Source organism: Corvus moneduloides, chromosome 5 (assembly GCF_009650955.1).
Source record: "Corvus moneduloides isolate bCorMon1 chromosome 5, bCorMon1.pri, whole genome shotgun sequence".
NCBI classification, from domain to species: Eukaryota; Metazoa; Chordata; class Aves; order Passeriformes; family Corvidae; genus Corvus; species Corvus moneduloides.
The window spans coordinates 58,837,891-58,865,117 of record NC_045480.1 but is presented as its reverse complement, the minus strand read 5'-3'; the positions used below and the strand labels follow the sequence as shown (position 1 = coordinate 58,865,117).

At 43.9% G+C, this 27,227-nt stretch overlaps 1 protein-coding gene across 5 annotated transcripts in view; it reads left to right on the top strand.

Annotated features, from left to right (window-relative positions):
* Positions 1–643: 643 nt before the first annotated feature.
* Positions 644–27,227, top strand: part of ZNF827 (zinc finger protein 827) — a 100,732-nt gene continuing 74,148 nt past the window's right edge. For 4 of the 5 annotated variants that reach the window (XR_004240135.1, XM_032108945.1, XM_032108944.1 and 1 more), the window contains exons 1-2: positions 644–895; positions 24,752–25,762. Coding sequence is in view for 4 of the 5 variants with exons in the window: in XM_032108945.1 (XP_031964836.1) it covers positions 853–895; positions 24,752–25,762 (1,054 nt within the window). In the remaining variant the exon portion in view is untranslated. Of the gene's footprint in view, positions 896–11,193; positions 11,454–24,751; positions 25,763–27,227 lie in introns of those variants that run through there. The other variant, XM_032108946.1, reaches the window with a different exon arrangement.

Sequence of the window (27,227 nt, the reverse complement as noted above, 5' to 3'; positions counted from 1 at the left end):
AAAGGGTTGATATTATTATTTTCCTTCCCACCACAAACGAGGGGATTACAGTGCGAATGGTCGAGACCCACAAATTCAAACACACACCTTTTTTTTGTTTTGTTTTTTTAAAATTTTTAAAATTTCTATATATATATATATGTGTGTGTGTGTGTGTGTATATATACATATATATATATTTATTTTTTTTTTTTTTTAAGAGCAGATTAGCAGCGGGTGCAGGACCGGGGCAGCGCATCCTCCGCCGCCGCGCAGCGCCGCGCCCGGAGCCCGCGGGGAGCGGGGGCACCGTCCCCTGTGCTCCGGCGGGGCGCGCGTGTCTGTGCGTGTGTCTGTGCGTGTGCCCGCCCGCCGGGGCTGTGCGGGGGTGTGTGCGGTGTCCCTGCCCGCCCGCGGGCGCGCCGGGAGCGCCGCCGCCGCCGCTGCCCTTTGATCCCGGCGTTAGTGTTAGTTAGGGGCCGGGAGGAGCGCGGGGCGCAGCCCTCGGCACCGCCGCGCCAGCCCTCGCCCCGGCACGGCGCCCGGCGCCCGCCCGCCCGCCGGGAACACATCCCCGGCCGCTGAGGGATACTGCGACCGGGGACAAGCCAGGTGCACGACCGGGTTGCGGGGGGGGTGGGGGGGTGGGGGGTGGGGGGGAGAGGAAAAGAAAGAGAGAGGGGAGAGGGAGCCCTTCGCGGTGGCTCCGAGAAAACCGGCTTCAAGCCCCCTTTCCCCCGGCGAAGAGGGAAAACCCGCCCCGGTTAGCAGCTCCCCCGGGGGCCCCGGCTTTGTGCCTGTCCGTGCCCCCCCCTCCCGGTCTTATTTGATCTCCCGTTAAACCAAGGAGGAGAATGTGAAAAAAGGGGGAAAATGCCCAGGAGGAAGCAGGAGCAGCCCAAGCGCCTCTCTTCACGTAAGTGCCCCCTCTTTTTGCCATTTTCTCCTTCCTCCTCTCCCCGTCTCCTTCCCCTCTGCAGCCGCCTCCGTCGTTTCGTGCATTAGTTTAGGGTTACAGAGGTGAAACTGACAAAGACACAGCCTGGGTTATTCCTCTTTTAGGTCTGAGCTAAGGCAGCCATGTTGGTGATGAACAGCCTTGTGCCCTTTTAATTTTTCCTCTCTCTCCTTTCCCCCCTTCTTTCTTCGCGTCTCTCGCCCTTTCCTCCCTCTCCCTCCCCTCGCCCGTGATTGTGCATTTGTGCTAAGGGGGGGTGGAGGGGGGGGGCGGTGTGGGTTTCTCTTTGGGGCCGGAGGGAGGGGGGTCTGTTTTATTCGGGTGGGGAGGGGGGCTAAGCACGGGAGGGGAGGGCGGCGAGAGGGGAAGCGGCTGCTGGCGTCTTGTGCGGAACCAGCCGAGAGGTCCGTCCCCGGCTAAAGGTTGCGGCGGGGCTGGGCGGCCCGGGAGCGGGGGGTAGGCGGGCAGCGGCCGCGGCGGGGGCCGGCGGGGCACCCCACACCGACCCCAGGGCCACCCCGGAGGGGGCTGTGGCCGCCGGCGGCGGCGTGGGAGGGGGCGGCGGGGAGGCAGACCGTGGCAGGCGAGGTCCCTGCAGAGCAGGGAGAGGAGGCGGCGGCGGGCTCCGGGCTCCTCCTGGCCGCAGTGAAATGAAGGGTCAGGCGAGCCAGGCGAGACTCAGGCTTCGGCGGCGCTGCCCCAGACGAGAGCAGCAGAGCACAGGGCTAAAGTGCATCCGATCCTCCGCCCGCGGGCACCCCTTGCGCTCACACACGCACACACGCACACACATACACACACACATATCCCCTGACACGGCTCACCCTGCCCTGCTCCTGATCGCTCCCTCCCCCCTCGCTGCCTGTTTTCTCCCCTCTTTGCAAAACAGTTAACTTTTCTCCCGCTCCCTCTCCCCCTCTCCTTGTATTCAGCGCTCGGCAGCTATTGAGAGGGAGGCGGAGAGGAGGGGAAGGGACCGAAAAATACCGTGCCCCTGCATGGCCCCAGGGCTGGTTTTAGGAGAGAGCGGGGTGGATGGAGGGGTCATTTATCTGTCCCCGACACATCTGCTCGGAGTGTGCCTGCAGCCCCTGCACGCCGAGCTCAGGGCAGGGCGAGAGCTGAGCCGCCGATGCCGGAGCCGGGCTCGGTCACCGGGAGTTCACCGGGGCGGCTCCTGCCCCTGCCCGCGGGGCGCCGCTGCGGGCGGAGCGCGGCCCGGCCCCCGTTCCGCTCTGCGGGCAGAGGGGCTGGGGAGCACTCCCCGCGCCCTTCCCGTACCGACACACGGGTCGGGATGGGGGATGTGGGCGCTGGGGGCGAGGGGGCGGCACTTGCAGCCCCGCAAAGATTTGTCTCCCTTTTCTTTTCCTGCCGACTCAAGGCAAGGGCTTGAGTTGTGGTGGGCTTTGCTTTGGGGGGAGGGGGGGGGGTTTGATGCTTGAGATTGGTTTTGGGTTTTTCCCCCCCCCCCCCCCCCTTCCCCTCCTCTTGCCGTTTGCCCCCGCGTAGCCCTTTGGCGGTCCGCCCGCCGGAGGAGCCGAGCCGGCAGCCCCGGTTTCTCCTGCAAGCGCAGCTGGCACGGCTTGGCTCGGTTTGGCCGGGCTCGGCTCGGGGGGCCGGCGGGAGCGCGGCGCCCGCCTCTGCAGCGCCCCGGCCCCGGCGCGGCGGGCGGGAGCAGGGGCCAAGTCCGGGCGCGCAGGGGCGTTCCGGGGGCGGCCGCGGGGGGCCCGGCTCGGCAGAAGCCCCGCGGGGCTCCCGGGGCGGGCGGAGGCGGCGGGGCCGCGCCGGGCTGGCGGCTGACCTTGCCCTCGCCCCCGCCCCGGCGCGCTGCCCTCCGCCCGCCCCTGGGGCTGACATCAAACCTGGGCTCCATCTTAGCTCGGCCGGGCGCTGCCGAGCGCGGCCGCAGGGGCTCGGCTCGGCGCGGCTCCGCCGGGCCCGGCCCTGCGCTGCCCCCGCCTCTGGGTTGCGGCTGAGGCCGCCCGCGGCCCCGACCTCCTGACCGCCGCGCCGGGGGAAGTCACGGCTTTTTCTGGGCCGGGGAACAATTGCCTTCATTGTGCGGATAGAGTTCGGCATGTGTTATTATTTTGATATTTTTAGATTTTTTTTGTTTGTTTGTTTTAAAATACACGGCCTAATTTGTACTTCTTTCGGATTAATTTTTTAGTTCAGTTCATGGGAGGAGTTTTTTTTCTCCTGATGTGCAAAAGGCACACCCGCCATATGTCCCACACGAATGCTACTATTCAGTGGGATTTATTTATTTTAGTTTATTTTGCAACTATATTGCAATGGATCAAAAGCTATTACTGACAATAGCAATAATACTTTAGATAACTCAGAATAGTACTGTTCTAGATTCAGAAAATACCTTGGAATTCAGTGTGCAGATGCTGTAAATAGTGATTTGGTTTGGGTGGCTTTTTTGGTTTGTGATTTGTAAGCAACATGTTGCTTTAATGGGTACTCAGTGTAAAAGACATTTTTATTCTCTGATTCTCACTGGTTTTAGCAACACATTTCTTAGCGGGACAGAGGGTGTATTTCGTTTTGAGATGTTAGTGGTGGTAGAAGAATGTAAAGTGCCCCACGTTCATCCCAAAAGAAGCTGTCAGCTGCTGTGCTCAACCTTGACTCTGCCCCACTGAAGGCATCACGCTGTGATTTGCTCCCAAGTCATGTTACAGGTTGCTGCTGGTGCGTGAATGCTCTCCAGGACACCAAAGTGATCTAGCATCTTACTGAACCTCCCTGGGATATTTTGGATTCTGTTGCAATTGTTTGGGAAATAAATAGTCAGATGTTGATACACAGAATAATTTGGGTGTTACATTGTAACTGAGCAGATGTAACTTAGTCTGGCAAATGCTTGTCGAATGTAGTACAGTTTGGGTAGGAAGCTGTGTTCTCAGGGTTTCTAGGCCTTAATTAATTCCTTATAAGTTGTTATGTATCCTGCAGTGCACCTGAGGATTGCTGTCACTGCTGACTAGCACTCTGATTTTATACTTCTGCCCACTGACTCCACTGGACAGCCCTCACCTACATTTAGAGGTAGTTTCGCTTGAGAAGGCTGCACTGCCAAAAAATCATGCCATGGTGAAGAAGTTCTCTGTACAAGAGTTTGCTCGACATGTACAAGGCTGCTGCAAGAGTTTAATTCAGTTCCAAGGGAGTTGCGAGCTACTGACGCCTCAGTGTTTGAAGGAAGAGAAGGATTGATATTATTAGATGCAATAATAGTGTGTTTTGGTGGCATCTGCTTAAAAGGGCAGAGTTAAGGTCGAGCTTTCAGTCACTGGAGTTGTTTACAACGTAATTTAGTTTGGAAGGGTCCTTTGGAGGTCATCTGGCCTAGCCCCCTGCTCAAAGCAGGATGAACCTCAGGGTTCAGTCAGATGGATGGGCCCTTTGAGACTCCAGTATTTACATGTATTGTAAAGTGGAGTTTTTGTGTCCAAGGAAGTCAGGTTTGGAGAACTGGTTAGTCACAGATGCCAGCAGAATGTCTTCGGTGATACTCTGTGAAACACAAAAGAAAGTGCATCCTTCAATTTAAGATACAAATGAATGAGGAAAGGGCTTTTGGAGTTCCTGGATAGACAATGGCTCATTCATACCCAAACTAAATACTGTGGCAGTGTAGACTCGGTTTACAATGGCAGAATTAAGTCTATAACTAAAATTTTGCCCAGTACATGCGTGTCTTATGATTACATTTGGATGTGGCTAACTTGGACAAGTCAATTCATTTTCACTGGAATGTTTTAAGGAATTTTGCTCATTCCTGTGTGTATGTGCGTTAGGGTTTGTTTTCCCTTTCAGCTACTTTAGCAGTTAGATATTTGTTTCTCATTTACTCAGCATAAGAATCTTTAAAAAGATATGTATAAACACAACTCTGTCTTTCTTCTCCTTGTTGCCTCGCTTTCCATCCTACCTCAGGCTATTATTTTCTTTACTAAGGTTTCTTGAAAGTCTGCTACCTCTGAATTGCTCGATACAACTTGGAAGAGCTCAGCCTGAAAAGTAAAAGTTTTGGGAAGTCTTTAGGCACTCGAGTAAATGTTTAAGATCTAGAGCACTACATTGCCTTAAGTGCAGCAATCAATACTCCTTGGGGTTTGATTCTGTCTCAGAGGATTGTCAGTAATGCAATTTGCGAATGAATGTCACAATTCCATTTTTTCAAAGCTTGCATTTATTACAGAGTCTCAGGCAGAATTAAATGTTACATTGAGAAGTCTGAACTGCTGCTAGCTTCTGAGGAATGTTTTCAGTGCAGGACAAACGGTAGTGGCAGTTTCTGTTAGTTTTGTTTTGTTAAAGGAGGAGATGCGGCATTGATACAATATTAGTTTCAATATCAAAAGCTAGATATCCTATTATGAGGGCGTGTAACTCTTCTGGCTTTCATGGTCAGGTACAGTGTTGGATGTTCCAGACTTTGTTGACGTGTTCAGCTATTTCTATACACTAAAAAACCACTTGAACTCTGTGAAGCTTTTTATTATATTGTGTTTTTATTGCTCAATTATATCATCAGAGGACAAAAAAATGCTGTCAAGCAAGTAAATTAACAGTGATTTAGAGCTTCCTTCATTTTTTATTTCTGCAGCTCGCTTCATCTGATACTTTCTGATAGCAAGAAAGGATGCATTGGATAGGTTTTTCAAAAGACTTCCCAATGTCAGGAGCACCTTTACTGTCATTTAGTATTTAAGAGTTGCCTCCAAGACAAAACACTTTTGCCAGGAATAGGAATCTTTCTCTTTCAAATGAGTTTATTACTTTGCTAGCAAACATGGTGTGTATAAGGGGAAGCTTTTATTTATTCTTCTAGCATGTTTTATTTATTCTTCTAACATGCTTACTGTTTTTGACCTCTTACCACTGTGGGGTTCTTGATATAGCACATAGTCCACAAGAGGATCCACATAGGGAAAATTATTATTCTTGGTATGATTAGGTTAATAATTTCAATGCTCTCATTATGGTTGTCGTGGTGGTACTGTAATGAACCTCTCAAATGAACAGCAGCCTTTTGGTGGATTGAGTAACAACCCCATTACTCTATCCGAAAACACTTCTCTCATTTTGTCCCTCTTGTGCTAGTGGAGTCCTCACAGACTTTTCAAAAATACCTTCTCCCTTTATGGAGGTCCCTTCTGACATGTAAAGTCTTTCTCTTTAAATTTGTATGCTGATTTTTTTTGTTGTTGTTGTGTGAACTAAGTCACTTTTACAAGATGATTCAGTGATAAGTGTCTAAAGCACATCAATGGTAGGTGATGTCTTAGTGTTGTCTGATGGTACAAAATACAGATAAATCACACTGGAGTATAGATTGGGCTGCTGAAGAGTCAGTGTTGTGCTCATTAAGCTAGTGAAGTCTTTAGAATCTTATGAGTGAGATTTTAAAGGGGGTAGGGGTGCCCAATGTTTAGAACAAAACTGCAAACTTCATAGTTTGCCAAACAGGAGAACCAGCAGGGAGAGCAGTGGAATGGGAAATATAAGAGCATGCAGACAGAATTTTTACTTTTAAAAAAGATGAAGAATGAGTATGACTTAATCTTTGTAGCAGAGTGATTGTTGTCTTTTTCATATGTAAGAAGGCAGGAGTAGGAGGAATTAAGTTTAGAAAAAAAAGAAGGAAGAAGAGGAGCCAGGAGGAGCTGGCTGTTCAAAGTGAAGTATTAGTAATTTCCTATAATTTAATCAGACCAGATCCCAGGGCAAGATAATGAGAGCATGACCTACAAAAGAGGACTTTTTGGAAGTTAAAAGGGTTTCTAACATGAAGCTTCACAAGGCATGTGATTTGTCATGAAGCACTGTATAGAGGACTTTTTTTCTCCTTTCACATTGCAAAGAAATCATAATATGGGCATGAGTTCAGATCGTTAGGGAGAGCTGATACGGACGGTGTCTGGAATCTTTTTACTATTGCAGTTTTTCAAGCATGATCCTGGAGTTCTTTAAGAGTATATCTTCTAAATAACATTTTGTTTTGTTTCCTAGTATAGCATTTTTTGTTGCCTAGTTTGCTGTTCATCGTACATGATTGGTATCATTTGGGTTTACGCGTGCAAATCCCTCCAGGATGTTTGGAGGCTAAAGTATCATATGCTTTTCAAAAATAACAATAATATGCTAAATATCTGGACTGCAAAGTAGCCAGTGGTGTGTAATAGAATCCAGTTTTCATGGGGATGGGGGCAGTTTTCTTCCTCTTTCTCTCTGCCCCCCAAAGTAAAACTTTTTTTTGATCTACTTTAAATGTATTCTCCGAACAATACATGCTAAGTATTGATATGGGCATGAAGAATAGTAAATTGGGCTGAAGGGAAAAAAAAAAAAACCTTCAAAAAGGTGGATAATATCCCTTTCTCCAGGGATTTTCTTTTTTAAATGTAGTTAAGTAATAACACTGAGACTTGACCCATACTTCATTTGAAGGGATACATGCTCTAGGGTACAGACAGCATCAGTGCTGCAGTTACACACTGCATTGTGGCTACTGTAGCGAACAATTCAGCAATTTGTACCCATAAGCTCACATGAAAGCTTGTCTTTCAGGTTTCCTTTTTTGCAGACTAACTTCGAGTCACCTTCATGGTAGTGTTATGCTCCCAAAGACAGTTTCTCTTTCCATTGCCTAGTATCCGTCTTGGTCTAGACACCAAATATTTTGAATGTCCTGTCTAAACCCGACAGCTTAGGAGTTAGCTCTGTTCTTTAAATTTCTCCTGCCTTTCAAGGGATTTCCTTGTTTGTGGTGTAATTATACTGAGTAGTGGAGTTCCAAGTTAAGCCTAACATTAAGACAAGCCTGTTCCACTTTGCAGGTTAAGAATTCACAGGGTCTGAATTTGGGTAATTTGGAATGACACAAAATTCGTGCTTGGACGTTTTTTTTCTCTGAGAAACATTAAGTAGAGAGAGAAAAACTGGGCTGCAGGAATAGTCCTTTCGCTCATTTTTCTCAGTACTTAGATAACAGGACTGGAAGCAGAGGAGAAAGAGTGACTAGTGCTGATAGCACAGCAGACCGAGAGGGGAGGTTGCATGCGAGACTGATGATTTAGTTGCTGTTTAGAATAAATCCCATTAAAAATTAAAGGGTTACCAAGTGGTAGCGTTTTTGTAATGAGTGGTATAATCAGCAGTTTCAGCTGATGAAATTAGGTTCCAAACATCTGCACTGTTTTGTTTCTTTTATTTTGGGGTGCTCTCACTAGGGTAGAAGTAACATTTTTGAAGCAACTCAAAGCCAAGCTACTGTCATCATCCCTTTGAATTCTGCATGGCCCTACTCTGAGAATTTCTGTCCTCAGGAATAGTTTGTAACTCTGCTGGCCCTCATCTGGGGTTTGTAGCTTGGATGTGGTTTTCCTCTGTTGCTGGGGCTTTCTATGCATATGCAAAGAATTCTTTCCTTCATGGTCTCAAGTTTTATCTGAAAGTTTCTGAAAGGGAAAAGATTTGTCACAAGCTTGCTTTAAAATTACAACTTCTTATTTTGAATGAATGTGTTGGACATGTTCTGAATCTTGGTGCCTGCTAGACTTTTGTAAGATGCTGTATCAGGGCAAGTAACTTTTAGAAAAATGGATTAAAAGAACTGCTGGTTTTACTAAGTATGTATTTAACTTACTGAATAATCCCCATGTGTGACTTTAATGAACACAAATTCTTTGCAAGCTTCTAGACTTCACTTTGATTTGTGTAGTAGGACAAATAATTGCTCATCTCAAAAATACGAACAGATCTTCCCCAACTAGCTGATCATTATCTGAAGTGAAAACTAAGGAACTAAGAGAGGGTGGCAGACAAGTGTATTTAGATAGCAGCTGGTGGTGTAGCTGTGTTTGCGTGCTTTCCTGAAGCACAGCCAGAGTCTCTCCCTTTATAAACCACGGTGCCAAATCTAGACCTGGCAACTAATGACTGAGGACCCATTTCTTTCTGTGTTTGGAGCAGAACTTCCTCTTACCCACCTCTGTGTTTCTGGCACTTCAAGCCCACGAGAAGCCCTTCTAAGGCACCAGAGTAAGCATAACAGCCTAGAGCTGCTCTAATTTCTGCTGCCCCCAGGCTCTCACCCTGCTCCTTGTTCTGGAAAGGAAAGGCTGACATAATCCTTTCGTCAGTTCTGCGTTGCCAAAGGGAGTTCTTTGCACAGCGAATAACTCTGAAGGGGGCTCTTCTGCCCACCTTGAGGTACTTGAACATTGCCCATAAGGCCTAAATAGGCTTCATCATAATTGTTTATATTGTCTTCCTGCACAGTGCTGTGCCATGCTGAGATAACGAAGCAAGCTCTAAATAAGCTGCCTTGTGTACAAGAGGCCGTTATCACAGCAGTGTGCCCAGGTTAATTCAGCTCTACTACTTGTGGGTATACTCCAGCTGCCTCAGATATCACCACATAGCACTGTGTTATTTAGTATGGACACACTCTCAGGAGAATCAGAGTTGTTGTCTTTGAAGGCATTTACTGGCCTGCATAAAAGTTCTTGGTAAAGCCCACGGAATTCTCAGCCGAGAAATGCACTTCGGAAAAATAAAATCAAATCCCATGACCATTGTCACACTTGTTTGTTTGTTCAGCAGGAATGGATTGGACATGAACGTGAAACTTCTTCTTCACTTCTGGCTATTCCTCTGCATCTAAATTTTAGGTGGATTTTTAGGCAGAATGTCAAAACAGGTTGTTGTCATTTCTGCTGTGTCTGTGTCCTAAGTAGCCATAGCAGTAGTTTCTTGTACTGGGAGCTTGGCACAGAATCTTAAATTTCTTTAAGATAAGGTTTGAGGAATGTCCACTTCTAATTGAGTGCTTGCACATTAATTATGTGATGTCTGACTTCTTAAGGGTGAAAGCTGAGGTGTAGTGCCTAAAACCACGTGTCTGGGAGTGAGCAGTGCCTATTCCACATGGTCCGCTGCTGTGTGCTCTCCTACCACTATGAGTAGCTTCCTAATCCTCTCTTATTTGGCTTTGCTTGTTAACCCCAAGCAATCCTCTCAGGGACTGAGAAAGCAGCTGTCTTTGGTAGCAAGCACAGCACGACAAAACAAACACTTCTTGAAGCTTCTCTTAGATATGTTACCACAATATCATCCTTGCAGGAGGAATTAGAAACACAGGGAATATAATTTGCCATGTTTTAATCTCACATTGGGAGAGAGGAAAAGATTAAATTATAGACAACTAGATTCCTGTGACATGTACAGGAGGGAATAATTTCAGTATCTGAAACCTCAACCTTTGGTTTCTGAACCAGTTGGAAAGCTAATGAGAACAAAACACCTCAGATGAGTAATGGGGCAGAGGAAAATGGTGAGGAGCCCATTATATATCAGAAATAGAGCAAGAAAAGTTGCTTATAGCAAAAATAAACAGAAACTAGTCAAAACCAAAAGAGGTCTTTGTTAAAGCAGGTACTCTGGTTGTTGTCACCTACTATGGTTGAATATTGCCATCCACACAGTTTGTGAGCTCCTCCCTTTGCTTTGTGACCCCTTTATAGGGGTTGTGAGCACAGTAGGGATAATTACAGGCACTGTAGCACCTTGATCTGAGACTTCCCATGTTCTGTTTATTGCCACCTGCATATTAAGATGACAGGGATTTCTAGTTGACTTTGTTGTTTCTCTTACTTTATTGATCCCTGGAACGTCTTTAATAAATATGTTCTAAAGCAACAATTTTATATATTTTAAAAGTCCTTCTCTAAGAGTCAATGCTTTGAGTGCTTAGTGTGGGTTTTTCTCTTCTGTATGTTAATAAAAGGGAAGAAAGTTCACAGTATTTGCTGCCACTACCTTTCTGACTTCAATATTTAGAATAATTTGACTTCAGTGAGTTCCCTTAACATTATTTTTAAAATTGAACTTTATTATCAGGCATGGGCCATCTTTGCAGCCTTCCTTTGAGCCTCCCTAGGGCGGTGCAAATATTATGGAAGTTGCCTTGGTCCCCAGTTGGGGATTCTTATTGCATGGGGATATTTGAAGGAGAGAAATAATTCTGTTATTTCATACATCTTCATATCACTGCAGCTTGGAATATGCTGTGAATCAGAGATGGGAAGGGTTAGAGATGGAGCCACAGCTGGAATGCATTCTAATCTCCTTATTGCTAGTTAAGAGCCATTTCCAGCTGCTGCTGATAAGCTGGTCTCCAGGCTGAGGCTGGGTTAGCGAACACAAGGGACAATCAGAGCTCTTGCTGTGTTTTTCCTCTGCAAAATACCCAGGTATCTCACAGGAGAGAACCCAGCCCTGCGCGTAAATCGGATGGAAGAGTTGGGACTATTGAATATGGAGCAGTAGCGATTCTTCTGACTCAAGTGGAATGAACTGCTTTTACCAGGATGCCACTGGATTTGTTGGGAAGCTGAGGTGTCTTATTCATGCTCAGAGAAGGAAATAACGAGCTAACCGAAAAAGTCCAAGTAGGTATAGGTCAGGATGTACAACAGCACATCATCTCATCAAGGTAGGCAAACACAACCAGTTCTTTGACAATTTTTCAAACTCCAGTATGTCCTTTCTATGAAGAGCAGCCAGCCAGACACCTGCAGCAATAAAGAGAGAGACAGAGGGAATATGTTGTTCTTCCTTCCCCAGAAGCTACCTGGGTCAGCCTTGTGCCTGGGAGATGAAAACCTCCCTTTGGCAAGCAAGAATTTTTCCCTTGCTGTTTTCCCTTGGTACTGTAAGCTGTAACTGTGTTCCTTAAAGAGTTTTTGGGTCCAAGAGTTCTAGATTGCAATGACAGAGCTGTTGGGGTATATGATGACTGGGGGGATGTTTGGAGGCTCAGCAGGATAGTATGCAGACATTAGATCTCTCTCCTTTTGAGTGCTTTTTTGGTTGGGTTTTTTTTTCCTTGTGGCTCAACAGGAAGTTTTCTTTAGAGTCTTCACACCTATTGGCAGAGCTTCACACACAGCTTTTTTCAGCTTTCATCCTTGTATAGTAATACTACACCAATGAGATCTATTTTTCTTCTTCTTCTCTTTCTTCAAAACCAATTGTGGTATAATCACTGCTTTTATCACTGATACTTCTTCTCTTTTTTACCCTTTTCCAGTCAGTATTTATGATAAGTTTTCTGTGCCAGCTGAAGAAGATTGGTCAGGAAAAGGTAGGAAAGTAGAGAGAGAAATAGCCATTTTTCATTTTGGCAATAGCAGTACTTTATCAGTGTCACACCCTGAATGCCATTGGCGGTTTCAGAAGTTAATAGAAAGAGAAGTTATTTGGAATTGGTTCAAGAGAAGATACAACATGCCTATAAGCCTTGGAGGGAAAAGTAAAAGTTGCCATTTGTATCATCCCTGACATTTTTGTCCTGGCTTAGGAAATTAGAGACAGTAGCCGTGGAGAAGGCAGATCAGAAATACCATGTTCTTCTGTAGGACTTCTGGTTGCTCTTTCAGCCGATTGTCTCCTGAATTTCTGTTTTCTGTGGTAGCAGTAAGACATCAGAAAGTGCTCTCCAAGATTACCTTGTGCATGAGAGACAAGGAAATACTGTTTCCTCCTCCATGTATAGTGCATAGGAGTACAAGCCAGGGAGTTAACCTCCTGTTCTAGGCACATATGACCAAACAAAAAAAATAGCTTCAGCCTAAAAGAAAGCCTCTATTCTACTTAAGTCACGTAGGAAAGATACACTTAGTAGTTTCTTGGGGAAGTTGAGCTAAGTCATTGAGGTTGTGCATCTGTAGAGCAGTTGTCCCTCAGAGGTCAGTGGGGGAAAAAGTTGGAGAGCATTCTCCTTTAAATGACCAGATGTGTTCTGGGTGCTGCTGTATGTTCTGCAGTGCTGCTGAAAACTTCTAACAGAGTTTTCCTCAAGTATGGGAGCTGTGCTAGGCTTACATCAGTCTGTCCTTGTACAAACCCTGGTGAGAGTTTGTCACCTCTCAATTTCAAAACTTGGCTGTGCCTTTGAAGAGATACAGGAAACCAGTTCTATTGCACAGTCCATTGTATTTAATAACTTAACGTGTGTGGAGGAAGAAGGATGAGATATATAATTATTCTTTTGGTTTCAGCATCTGTGCATTAGCTATTTTCTGTTCTCCTGTTCTGGGAATCTCTTGTTATAACTAGTGAGAAAGGAGGTATGGAAAGGGAAATTTTACCTGAGATCATGTGCATCTGCCTTGCCATAGGTTTAATATTCCATTTTTAGCCCAAATCAGCTCACCGGCAAGGATAATGGCCTGTGATTTTTTGACTCTCTTATGCCACCTGTGAGAATTGGACTGTTCTTTAGATTCCCACCAGGGGCATTGAAGCAGCCCTGCCTTGAAGATGAAATCAGTAGCTGCAGTGCCTCAGTAATAATTGCTTGTCTTTACCTTCCTCTGTATGTTAATGATTTCTCCCTATTTTATAGACGTGAGCGCAGTGCGTGGCTTGGGGAGGAAGGTGGTTTAGACCTCATAGGAGGAATTGAGAAGAGACTGGGAACCTCCTGTGTTTGTACTCAGCCGGGCAAGGAGTAGTGATGGAGAGACAGCGGGTGCTCTTGCTGTGGTGTCCAGGTGGGCTGAGGGAGCTCTGAAGGTCCTACACAGAGCCAGAGTTAATGTGGAAACAGCAGCCTCAAATAATGACAGCAAGGGAGCTTTATTTTCTGGAGCTATCACTTTGGTATTTAGAAACCTTTTTAAAATAAGCCTGTTGTAATCTTGTTTATAGTAATTAAGGATTTACTAGTAATTTAAATAGTTGGTTTTGGCAATGTGCAGGTTGTCTTCTTACAGGTATTGCTAATGTCAGGTTGAAAACATTTACACAAGAATAAAAGTCAAAGAAGCAGGTAATTGACTGATTTATGAACCTTAGCAGACAATTTTTTCTGATACATCGTGGTGGCTATGGTAAATTTACTCTGGATTGCTTAAGGGCACGATCCTATATGGTGTGTACAACACATGAGGGCAACTCCTCGGAATGAATGGGTGAAGGAGCAGGTAATCAGCCAGCATGGTTTTGGTGCCTCAATTAGGCCTTTGGTCAATGGCTTGTCTCTTAGGAAAGTTGGGGATTGCTATGCACAGCTCAGAACACAGGTGATTTACACCTTTTTCATGGAGCTTTTAAATCGATTTTAGTCTTTCAGGTAATGTGAGAACTTTTGTAAACTTATGGCCATTCCCAGGCCATAATGCCAAATTGCAGTTGTGATCAGGGAATTGTTTATTTTCATTGCAAATTGTCTGTATGTGACAAAGTGATATGTTTGAACTCTTTTCTTACTTTTTTTGCCAGCTGCATTGATGCTTGCAACTTCTCTTCTGCTTCCTTTCCACCTGTAAGGGCGACTGTTGCTGTGGTGACCCTGTCAGTTTTAAATGACAAGCCACACTAAAATGAGTCACACCTATTGAGAGTTAATCAGCAGTGCAATAATCTGTACCGCAAACAGATCACTTGTTCTTGGCTGCTGTAAATTGAGAGGAATATTTGAGAATTCCTGTGCCTCCTCCTTTTAACTGTTGGGGTTGTGGCTGCTGAGGTTTGCAGTGCATTTCAGGCAATGAAGATGCATTTTGTGGCAGTAAAGAGTTGAGACAGCTATCACTGCAGCCAGTTCTGGGGAGGTGGCAGGTCAGGGGCGGCCCTTAATTGAGATGAATTGGCTGATGAAGGCACTCAGTAAGAGTAGGCAGTTTGTAGATGTGCTTAAGACCAGAGTACATGGGTATGCAAAATAGAGCAGACCACCAATTTTATTTGTTACCAGGGTAAATGAAGACTAGAAAGCAGAGCTTTCCTGTGGGGTTGGTTGTTTTCTTTTTTTGGCACCTAGAGGATACAAAATGTGACCTAAGAAACTGTAGTATTCATAATTACTTCAGTTTTGGTGTGGAGGCTTCTGTGACTGAGAACGGAACTACCACAGCGCACGTAGCCATTTGGAAATGAGTAACTGAGCCTCTGGTTTGCAGCTATACTATGCTTAAGATAAGGTAGTTTTGTGTTTCTGCTTAGAATTTCCTAATAGAGACACTAGTTCTGTGTTCCACAAGCAACTTCTTAAAGAAGGCTTCATTATATGCCAAAGGATATAAAATCTTATTCATGGAGTTAGATGTTATTGGAGGATGGCTTTAAGATATTATGGATTTCTATATTGAATATTTGGCATTTGTGTGATTCTCCCACAATAATTTGATCTAGGGTGGAAACTAAAATTCCTCCTTTAGGGACTTTTCTAGTTGTAGCCAGCTTTTCCAAATTGTTTGCTAGAATTGTTTGAGGTTTCCTTTCCCATGTTATGAAATTTTAGAATATTTTCCCTCCTTTATGAGGTAGGCTGACATGATAGGCCTTGTCTTTGGTCTAAGGATAAGAGAAGTCTTGAAAATAATCTTTAACTCTTCTTATTTTGGAGGTGCCAGCATCCCTATTATCGTTTGGTATTTGATATTTTCTCACTGCAGCAGCTTATTGGCTTAGACATCTATCTAGAGCAAAACAAATGAACAAGCAAAGTAAATTTTGGCTAACTAGAAACAATTTTAAGGAGTTTTTAAACTTCTTTATAACTAACAAAAGGTAGAATTTTTAATTGCTGTGCTGAACTTTACGTGTAAGTGGCAAATGTGCACTGATGTCAATGGTACAGAGCCGTTCCAGGTGCAGGGAATGTCTCTGGATAGACTTGCACGTGAGCCACAGATTCTTAACACTGTTTCCCGTTTCCAGCAGAGCTGTGGCAATAACAGTAGAACTCCTGCACATACAGTTTTTCCTCAACTTTATAATAATCTGTCAGAGTCATAAACTGAGATCATAGCTGGTTTTAAAAAACACAGGGAAGCCTGAAATTCCTGATAAGGGACTTTAATGTGGCTCAGAAATTGCTTCCTAAAAAATTGTTTGGTTTTATAGAAAATGGTTTATCATCTTCTCTGTTTACATTGGGAAGAAGAGGTGAATTCCTTTGATATGTTGATATACTGACTCCACGTTTTCTGTTGGCCACATTCCTATAGTGTATAGGTCAGTCTGGTCATTATCTTGTGCTTTATGAAACATGTGCCCAGCCTCAACTGTAGGTTATTACAGGATTCTTGTAAGGGCCCGTGGAAGAAACTTTCAGTAAGTCTGGCTCTGGTATTTTGCTCTGTCTCCATAAAACTGTTGCAAGAACATTGGTAACATAAAATAGCTTTTGTAAGGAACATGATTCTCTATTGTTTTACTGACACTTCATGTGTTTTATGAACCTGTCTTGGGGCTACTAGGCAGCCTTTGCAGCATAAACTGGCCTCAGAAATATTTGCTTCTTCTGAAAACCTCCATCATAAAAATCATCTGTCTTTGTATACCTTGTCTCCAGGTATACACAGAACCACAGAATGGGTCAGGTTGGAGGGGACCACAGGGGTTCATCTGGTCCAACCTCCCTGCTCAAGCAGGGTGATCCCAGAGCACCTGGCACAGGATTGTATCCATATGGTTCTTGAATATCTCCAGCAGGGGAGACTCCTCTCTGGCCAATCTGTTCCAGTGTGTGGTCACTGCACAGTAAGGAAGTTCTTCCTCGTGTTCAGGTGGAACTTCCTGGGCATCAGTTTCTGCCCATTCCCTCTTGTCTTGTTGCTTGGCACCACTGAGCACAGCCTGGATCCATCCTCTTGGCACCCCCTACTTTAGATACTTTTATACATTGATGGTCCCTTCTCAGTTGTCTCTACTCAAGGCTGAATGGGTCCAACTTTCTTGGCTTGTTCTTGTAAGAAAGATGCTCCAGTCCCTTAAATGTCTTCGTAGCTCTCTGCTGGGCCGGAGCCCCACGTCTCTCTTGTACCGAGGAGGCCAGAACCAAACACAGCACTCCAGATGTGCATCACCAGGCCTGAGTAGAGAAGCCAGGATCACCTCCCTGGTGATCAAGTTGGGTCAAGTCGGCTGATGGAAGCTTTTTGTGTAGGCTGTAATTTTGTGGCACACCTCTTGAGAGGTGGTCTTCAAAAACATTTCCCTCCTCTAAGGCCATGTGTGCTCTGTTCTGTTTCATGTGCACACCTCAAGTACTTCAGCTCACTGAGCCTGAAATACTGGCAAAATCCAGCTAGAATCAACTAATTCTAAATTATAGTAAGAAAATATTATACATGTATTATTATACACGTGTACTGTTTATATGTAACATTATTTATTACCTTGTAAGACACACTGCTCTGCCCTCCTCCTTTCATGGTTGCTGATTGCTGTGCCTCACTGTTAAGATATTATTTCTGGGTCTTTAGAACTTTTCTTCTCTCGGGAAGATGCTGCCTACCAGTTCTAGAGAAGATGGTTTTTTTTTAATTAGGATCAGAGTATATGGTGGCCAACCCAGCTCCAGATGTCCCAGATTAGGCTTCTAAATCGGTCTGCATGATATTGACTGCTGTGGCCACCCTGAGTGCACAGGCCAGCTCTTCCTGAGGGGTGTAGGATGTTGTTGAGGATTGGGATGGGAGAGAAAATCCTCTGTTGGTTTTTCACTGGCAAGATGTGATATACTTTGCACCCTAGAGGACCAGAGGAGATAAGTGGCTCAGATTATTGACTCCACCTGTTTTCTCATTCCTGTCTCCCTTGCATCCATTTTTTTCCTGATTTCTTGACAGAGTAGTTTTCTGCCAGCTTAGTGAGTTGAAATTGGCTCATGAAGCAGTCAAACAACAGAGCAAATCTAAGGGAGGGCACAGGACCGCCACTTCTGTTGGTCTTGAGCTTTTGTCACCTCACTGCATTGTAAGGTGGTGCCTGTTCCTTTGTTGCTTAAAATATCTGACTCCTAGTAGAAGCAACACTCCTCAAACACTGATCTCGAAGCCACTAACTATAACCTCCTGCCTAGAACAGAAGAATAGCTAATCTTTCTTGGAGGCAAGATGTCAAACATCCATCATTCAAGTTCTCTTTTGAACTTGCTTTTGGGGGAGATCAGACTTGTCTTTGTAAGGTCCTATCTTGTGGTCTGTCAACCAGCCCTGAGAACCTTCAAGGAGTAGTGACAGCTCTCCTCAGGAGAAACCATGTATTTCTGTCCCCTTCCATGGATACTTGCTGACAAAAGATGGATCTTTTTGGCAGGTAATGAAACCCTCTTGGCACATTTATTCTGGGGCTTGCAGCTGAAGGTAGAAGGCCACTGCCTCTCTTTCCCATCTACCACAACTTTCCTCTCCTTTGAGGGACAGGAAATAAAGGCAATTTTATGTTGTCTGTGACAAGCTTTTTCAGTAATCTGTCCTGATTCTGTTTTTCCTTGGAAGAGTCCATCACACCTGGATTCTGCCTTTGAGAGGAAACTGAGGTATTGTACATGCATTTTGATATTCTATGGCTGTCTGGCAGTTTGCAAACCTGAATATGTAATACTTGGGCACATTCTGTTGTTTGTGTGTATAGGCAAAGTATCTTGAAGAGTTCTAGTTACTGCAAAATAATTAATATTCTCTAATCTTTTTTTCCTTTGAGTCCTTTTTCTAAAAAGCTGTACTAGAGAAATTGTTAGGTGAATATTCTGGGGTTTTTCTTGTATGTGGATTTTTTCAGAGTCACTTTAAGTTAGGGATGAAAGTAGGGAATATATGCCCTGTCTTTAAAAGCTGTGCCTTCCATTTCCCCTCTTCTCCTTCCCTCCAGTTAGGAAAATCATTATCTTGGAAGATGTGGAGATGAAATACAGAGTCCTACCTAGAGCTTCTTTCCCTGTCTAATTGTGTGAGTTTTTTCACATAACCTAAACACAGGGGAGAAGGACCAAACAGAAGAGCTGTGGCTTTTTGGCAAATCCTTCTTGCAGCTGTGCTGCTCTCTCTAGGTCAGCCTGCAGTAGAGAAATTTGGCTCAAGCACCAGCAACACTACTAAACCATTTTGTGAGGAGGTCAAGAGTTGAATAATCATCCTGTTGATAAGGAGTGAGCCAGAAATTCCATTCAAAGAGGATGGTGACTTCCTGTGCTGCTTACCTGTTATAGGTCACAGAAATCGTGAGGGGAAAATGGGGGACCAAGGGCACTCTAGCACGACTATTTATGTAACTGTGGCTTTTATGTCTTATTTGCTGCTGTAGATATATTCTGCCTTTGCGTTTTTATTAAAATCATGATTTTCTAGCAAGCATGCCTATAGGAAAATCAACACAGCTGCTGCTCTGGATATACAGCCTCATCAGATGGGGCTGTAAGTGCTTTATAGAGGTGGAGACTATGGGGTGTTGGTGCACAGTGTGCCCAGCTTCTTGGAGTTAGTCTTACAGCACACACATTTGCATGGTTTGGTGGGTGTGGAAACCCATAAAAGTTGATCAGTCCAAAGACATTACATTCACTTTTTTTTTTTTTTTTTTAAATTTGAAATGCTTAAAAATCAGCCTGAATGTCAAAAGGGTAGTTTGTAGGCAGGCAGCTAGACTGAGCAATTTATGTAGGATACCATAGAATAGACTTTCCAGATATGACTGTCATTTTTAGGTCTGTGCCTTCTGGTTTCTATAGTACCTGATTGTGAAATCAGCAAGGGCTTATGTGCAGCTGACACCCAGAGAAAATGTGAATTAGAAAGTGATGTGATATTAGCAAGTGGTCTATTGTAATTGTTCTTTACTGTGGCTAAAGTGATGCGCTTACACAGTTAACCTAAAGGGATCTGTTGTATTTCGTGCTTAGCTCCTTCATTCTTTTCTCCTCTATATTATCTGGTCTGCAGAGGTAAAGTGGAGACATGGGCAGCCTGTGCTGATCTTGAATTAACAGCCACCGTGTAATGGGAAAATGTGTCTTATTTGGATGTGATGGTAACAATCGAGATGGAACCTGGGTTACAGCAGTAGAGGGTATCCTGAACTGGACTGCCAGGACAGTGAATTCTGGCCTGTGGCCTCATTCCTTAGTCCTTATTTGAGGGTTCTAAGAAAGCATTCAGGAAGGAATAGAACAAGACTCCCATCCTGGAGGCTAGATATGAGCCTACCAGTTCGCTATCTGTCTCACCTCTCCTTGTCCATGACTGGTTAAAGGCCTTTACAGCTGTCCTTGCCTTCTTGGTTGTCAATAGTTGCTTCTCTTCATTCATTCCACTTTTCTTGCTATTGCTGATAAAAGTCACCCAAGGCTAAGTCCTAGCTTGCTGAGGTATTGTCTCTGCCTTATTTTTGATGCATCTGCCTATTTACTTGGCCTTAAACTGATTGCTCAGCCGAGCCAGTCGGTGTTTCCGCAGAACTCCTTTTGGATGGCTTCCTGCTTCATTTAAGTTTAATGCGTTCTTTTAAATTCTTTAGGTATCTTTGCAGAGCTCCTCAGTTCCCTAGTGTAAAGCTATCACTTAATCCCAGCTCTTTCAGTAGGCCTAGGCACAGTGCTCAGTGTAAAATAATCCAAAAGATGGTTTATGGTAGGTGCTAGAGATGAAATGATGGAGTTGTTGGAGCAGAAAATTAGGAAGATGATCGGGGTGTCAAATGAACAACAAATGCAATTGTAACTTTATTTAGATTGACACAAACTTGAATGATCATATCTGAAATCCTTATATAGATCAGGATAATTGATAGCAAGATTATAAAGATGAGGTTTGGCTCTCCTATGTCTTTAAATCCTGGTTCTGTAGGTTCCCAGTTTTTCCTTGAAATGTAAGTGCTGAAAAAAGGGCAATTTTGATTAATTTATCTCATCAACAAATTTCCTGTATGCATTTCTTTGAAATTATTTGACTTCTGTCTACTTTTGTGTTTGCTTTAATTTTCATTCTGTAATCCCATCATTACAATTTCCATATGTTTCATATCACTGTAGCATATGGGGTTTTGTATGGAAGTTCTGTAATTTACTCATTACAGTGAATGATCAAAGTGGAATTTTGTCCTTAGCATGAAAAATCAGTTTCTGGCGTGGGTTCCTTAGCTGTAGCCTCTTCTCAGATAATTTCTAGTGTTTCAAATGGTGTTCTTTCTGTCATGTTCTCGTTGCCCATATCTGTTGCTCAGTAACACAACTTTGAGACTCTTCCCTTTCCTGTAGATCTAACTGAAATATCATTGATATTTCTCCCCTCCAAGTCCTACAAAGTGGAGCTGTGGATCACCTCACACTTGCCATTTTCAGGAGTGGCATGTGTACATTGCACTGGGTACAGTGAAAGTTTCCAGCATTTGAACCAAGTGGCTCAGAGTATAAATCAACAAACATGTTTGTCTTTTTCAGTTTTCAAATATAAGTAGTTTGAGCAAGTTAATATTTACATTTCTATTGGCACCAGGGTCAGATTCTAATCAGCACTCAAAAAAAAAGGGCAGATGGTCACAAAGTGAAATAACACTCTTTGGGATCAATAAGATTTGTCTGTCAAACTGATCTCTTGAAGAGGAAAATGAACTTCTCTGTATTTGAAAACAAGCAGATGAGTTGGCGAGCGAGGGAAACTGGCACTTCTTCAAACAGTGCTTTCTGCACACATTTATGGCTTTGCCAGAGATGGATACATGGGCTACATCAGTGGCAGCAGTCACCCAGCAGTACTTTGGTGCCTTTTGTCATTGGTGACAGGAGTGGAAAATATTTTTTTGAGGCTCCTGGGTGCTGTGATGTGATAGTCCTGAAACATGCAGGATGTCTGTAATTTCCATTAGCCTCTGCCAGTGGCAAAAGGTTTGGGAAGCAGTTCTCATTTCAGAATTGCTCTGGAAGTCAGGAATAAGCGGTATTAACAGGTCTTGACTCTTGAATTGTGCTTAGAAGAGCTCCATAACTGTGTTGTGAGAGAAGGGAGAAACATGTAATGCAGATTTCTGCCACAGATGTGAAATACAGCTGAAATATCTTGACAGACACATGGAGGTTGGCTCGTGTTTCAGACAAACTTGGTCTGAGTGACCTGTGAACCCCCTGGGTTCTGAAGGAAGGTTTTATATAATTTGAAATTATAAAGAAGTTGTTGGATTGGGTTGATTTCTCCTGGAGTTCTCAAGCTTCTTCAAATTCTCAGGCTCACAAGTCAATGTGAATTAAAATTCTGCCCGAAGGCCTTGAAAGGCAACTTTGCTTAGAAATGAAGTTGCCAGGCTTCACTGTTCTGCTTCTAAACCAATTCACTGGTGTTTAAAGGGAGGCTTGACTGAGCTCATGATAAGGCACTGATGCTGGTTTTTTCAGCATTAACCTCACAGCCTTCAAATGCAGTGGGCTTGGTGCTGCAGCAGCTGGGAATTACTGAGAAGAGGAAAATTAGAACACCGTCAGCAGTTAGAGGTCTGATTTCTGGCTACAGAAAAAAGCTGCACTGGTGGGAAAAAAAGGTATCCTGCTGGCTTTTGGGATAGTGAGGCTGCAGAGGAAATTTGCCCTTTATTATAGAGGCTGCATGGAGCTTTGAGAGGGCTTGAGTGGTCACAGGTAGATTAGCAACAGGAGAGGGAGCTCTCAGTGTGTTACCTAAAGAGGAGGGAAATCCTGGGCTTGGGAGCAAGCCTTTAAATGAAGAGTCCTGCTCTCATGCTGCTCCCTGTCAATAACATGGTGGTGGCTGCCCTTCCGTATCGGCAAGACCAATGTGGAATGTGCATGTCTGGAAAAAGAAAGAAATTGAGGTACATGGCATGGAACAGAGAAGTTTGGGGGTTTAGTAAGCTGCAGATTTCTCTAAAACAAAAATCCAATCCCTCTTGGATCCATTTACACTTAAATATGCTTCAGACTGTAATGTTTGAATGGCTTTCTGGGTGAAGGGAAATGCAATTCTCCCTCCCTATGAATGGATGGGAAGTACAGAGACAGAGAGAGTGGAGTTTGCAGGGGAGAGGTTGTTTAAACAGACAAGTGTAAGTGGTAGGAAGTAGGCTAGCTCAGGCTGCAGAGCTGTGTAGTGGTGTCAGCTCCAGGCTGTGTCCCAGAGGATGTGCCCTGCACTTGGTGTATCACTTCAGAAAAAGTGCCAGTAAGATGCTTTTTTGGCTTCCACTCCAGAACTTGTTTGCATCTGGGATGAGTGAATGCAGCACTCATCTGAGCGCACCCAGCTGTACAGACATGCTCAAGTTACTTTTTTAATGTTCACGGGGTGAAAAGTGAATACATTCAGTTCTCCTTTAACCTGTATAAGTGCTGGTTCAACTGATTAGCATCTCTCTCCTTTATTTGAATGTGCATGGTAGTGGCCTTTATGCACGTTGTTGCTGAGCCTGTGATGTTAACTTGGACAATACGAAAATAATTCTAGCTAAGAGCTTGTTTGGCTTCTGTTTGTTTTGAAAAGGGAATATGCTAGACCTCTTCTGCTTGAATTACTAATCTAAGGTAACTGAGTGTGTTTACTGCAGGCTTCTAAAATACCAGTGCCTTTTTTTCCAAAGGGTTTTGAATGAAAGAAACTTCCTGTGAGAGACTATTCCTCATATTCTGTATAACATGAAAGAAAAAAAAAATCCTTGCTTTCAGTGTGTAGGTTTATATCTCTGTAGTCATGATACATTTGTCTGGGGTTTTCCTCCTTAAATTCTTTGCAAAGAAGCAAAGCAGTCAAAGCAATAATAGAAATCTAAGTTTTTATTCATTAACTTCTCTCCAAGTTTTGTAATTTGCTGGAATTAAATTGGGAACCTGGGAATAATACATGATCATAGACACAATGCATATCATGCAGGCTTATTTCCAAATGTCAGTGGAGGGTTATATTAAATACTTTTGTTTTGCTGTAGTGTGATTACAAAGATACTTGTGCAGCTTGGGACATTGAGTATAAAAGCAAGAAATGTGAGAGGTGTCTGGCAAGAGAAGATAATGAGTTTAATTCTAGCATTGCTATTGTTCTTTTCTGTGTTCTGATTGGGCAGGAAGATCTGCAAAAAAAAAAAAAAAAAGTAGTTTCGGTCACATCTGTATGACTTTGAATCTCTGTCAGGAAGAGGAGCAATCCAGGGTCACAGTGCTTTAAACACTGGCAGTTAGGTCTCAGGAGAGACTCCGGTGTGTTGCAGTTACCAGAGAAGAGAAAATGTAACTTAACTGCAGTGAGACCAACACAGTTCTTTTTTTTTTTCCTCTTCAGCTAAGCTAAGTTCAGTTTAGGGTGATCTTTAAGACTTTATTAAACAGTGACAAATAAATAAGAACAACTAGTGTCTGTATAAGACAACACTGTGTGGATGATACTCCTTTCCTAAGTAGTTGGAGAGATGAGAGCTTTAGCCTGCATTCATGTATTAGTCATTGCTGCTCTTCAGGAAAGAATTGTGAAATATCAGTGCAAATTTTATTTTATTTTATTTTATTTTATTTTAGATAGGGGTCACTGCAGGATTTGTCTGAGATTTGAGTAACTACACATCTGATCTGCTTTTGTGAAGGCACACATGTGCTGGCTGTACAAATACACAAGTATCCAGTAATTTCTGGTCTGTTAAATCCCTGCCTTTTACCAGAGAGTTCATAGTATTTTGCAGGATGTACAGACTATGCCAATAAAGAATTGTTTGCAATATATGAATATATATTATATTCATATGTATTGTTGCAGTTCTGTCTGTTGTAGTTACACAGACTGAAAGATGACAGGTTTGTCATCATTTTGTCTTCTAAGAAAGATTTATTCATTTTGAAAAGCTCTTTTTTTTCTGGTCACTGAATCCAGGCTGATTGCAAGCCCATGCACTTTAGGGGACGCGTGTTAGGGGACTGTTCAGGAGGGTTGTGCAGAGGTCAGTCATGCTTCATGCTATGAAACGGCGTTACGCAGATTTGGGAATAATGCTGTTGTTCATGGTTCCACACAGATGGTACCAGACAGGAAGAAGTGGAAGGTGAACTCAGTGAAGAAGAACGCTGGTTTGGGAATTCTTCAGAAACTCCTTCGGAAGCATCGTATGGAGAAGTCCAGGAGAACTTTAAGTTGTCTCTTGAGGACAGAATCCAAGAGCAGTCCACCTCTCCCGATACCTCTTTGGGAAGCGCAACACCGAGCAGCAACGCAGCGGAGCTGGGATCCATTGAAAATGAGGCACTAAGAGACACGCTGCAGAGCAAGGAGCACCTTACTCCAGATGTGTCCTCTCTGGGTGAAGAGGAACCTCCTGGTCCAAACAAGCCACTGAGCAGTAACCTTAGGCGGCTCCTAGAGGCTGGCTCCCTCAAGTTGGATGCTGCTGTTACAGTCAATGGCAGAGTTGAGTCCCCCGTAAATCTTGGCTCAAACATCTCCTTCTCTCCACCTGCTCACCATGCCCAGCAGCTGAGTGTGCTTGCCAGAAAGCTTGCTGAGAAACAGGAACAAAGTGACCAATACAATGCAGGCAGTCACTTTATATGGAATCAAGGTAAGTGGTTGCCAAACTCAACCACCACCTGTGGTTTGTCCCCTGATTCAGCTATCCTGAAGCTGAAAGCTGCAGCCAATGCCGTTCTGCAGGACAAATCTTTTTCCAGGACTGAGGACACGATAAGATTTGAATCCTTTTCCTCGCCTTTTAGCTCTCAGTCTGCCAGCTCCACGTTAGCAGCTTTATCTAAGAAAGCGAGCGAAAGAAGCATGACTCCTGGGCAGGAGCACCCGCCTCCGGCCAGCTCTTTCCTTTCCCTGGCTTCCATGACCTCCTCAGCTGCCCTTCTCAAGGAGGTTGCTGCAAGGGCTGCAGGCACCCTCCTGGCTGAAAAGAAGAAATCACTGGTTCCTGAGGATCCCCTGCAGCTTTCAGAGATGAAACAAGAGAAAGCAACTCCACCACAGTCTTTGGAATTACTGCTACTACCAGTCCCTAAGGGAAGAGCATCCAAACCCACTAGTACAGGTATGGATACAATTTGAACCACTAAGTACAATGTATTTGTTTTGCTACAGGCTTATGTAACATCTCTTCAGTGGGTCTGGATTTGGTTTGATTCTGTGTCTTATGAAAATAAGAAATAGATACTTTAGGTGAACAATAGAAAAGCTTTTTGAAGTACCACTTTGAGACCAAGCCATCACAAATGTTTCCCTATTTTAAAGGTATAAGTGTACAGTTTGGTACTTTTTTTTTCCCTTTTATTCCATACAATAGTATTTTCCTCTCTTACCAAGTTTAGAATGTGTCCACAAAAATATTTAATGGAGAAGATCAAAGAATCCCTGTTAGGGAGCTCACAGTATCAGTGAGCATGTACAAGACTAGTGCTTTTGAAATATTGGACAAGGGAGAATTCTCCCTCCTGCTGTCTCTGTCACAAATGGACTTTTGTATAATGGCTTACTACCCTGTCCTAATTTACCAGAGTATATTATTATGTTGCCACTTTTCATTAAAATTTTTTTACAATCCTTTGTTGTTAACAAAAAAAAAATCCAACTAAACTGCATTTCTCTAATTTGCTCAGCAAGAACCATTTTACACGTCTGACTTTCCTCTGTCAGTTCCAGCTGTTGACAATCAAGGATTCAGGGTTACAGGGAAGAAGAAGAAGCTGTCTGGGTAACAAAAGCTTTAAAGAACTGGCAAGCCATGCAGGGGAATTTAAATGATCCATCTTCGAAATAAGGATAAATAATTTCTTTCATCTCTTTCTATAAAAAGTTCACATCATGGATTCATATTTCTGGTGGAACATATGGCTTCAGGTGTCATCAGTGTCCTGTTGCAAAGGAAAAGGAAGCATGGCAGGTATCTTCACGAGATGCACAAAGTGGTTTAGTATATTCCAGCTTTATCAGGCTGAGTTTTATCAGGAATACTAGCCTGGCTGCACAGGTGTAGCAAGCCAGTGTACAGATATGAAGCCTGACATGGATGTTGTGTAATTGCACTGCTGTTTTTTCTGGCCTAACCTCTTTGTTTAGGGGTATTATGAGGTCTGGTCAAAACTCATAGGGTAGAAGCTATTGGATGGACAGCAATCCTTATCCCTCCCTTAGAAGAGGAGGGAGAGGGATGCAATGAGTTGCAGCCAGTACCAGTTTTTGCTCTGTGTTATACATGTGTTCTATCAACACTTAACTGCTGTATTTTGCCAAGGCAATTAAAGTGGCAAACTGTTCTTGGCATGGGCCTGGCCTAAAGTTTTCATTAGTTTAGATGAAGTCCTTCTTGGACTAACATAAACTAAACCAGGAAAAGATCCTTTCATTTGGGAATAGGAGTACCCACAGTGGCTACACCAGTGTGAATGTGGGCATTAATTTAACTCTCCCCATGAGGACTGGCCTTCATGAAAGAAAGGCAGCAATGCATAGAAAGGAAGTAGAGTTAAAATTTAGTTGAAGTTCTTGGTTTATTTCCT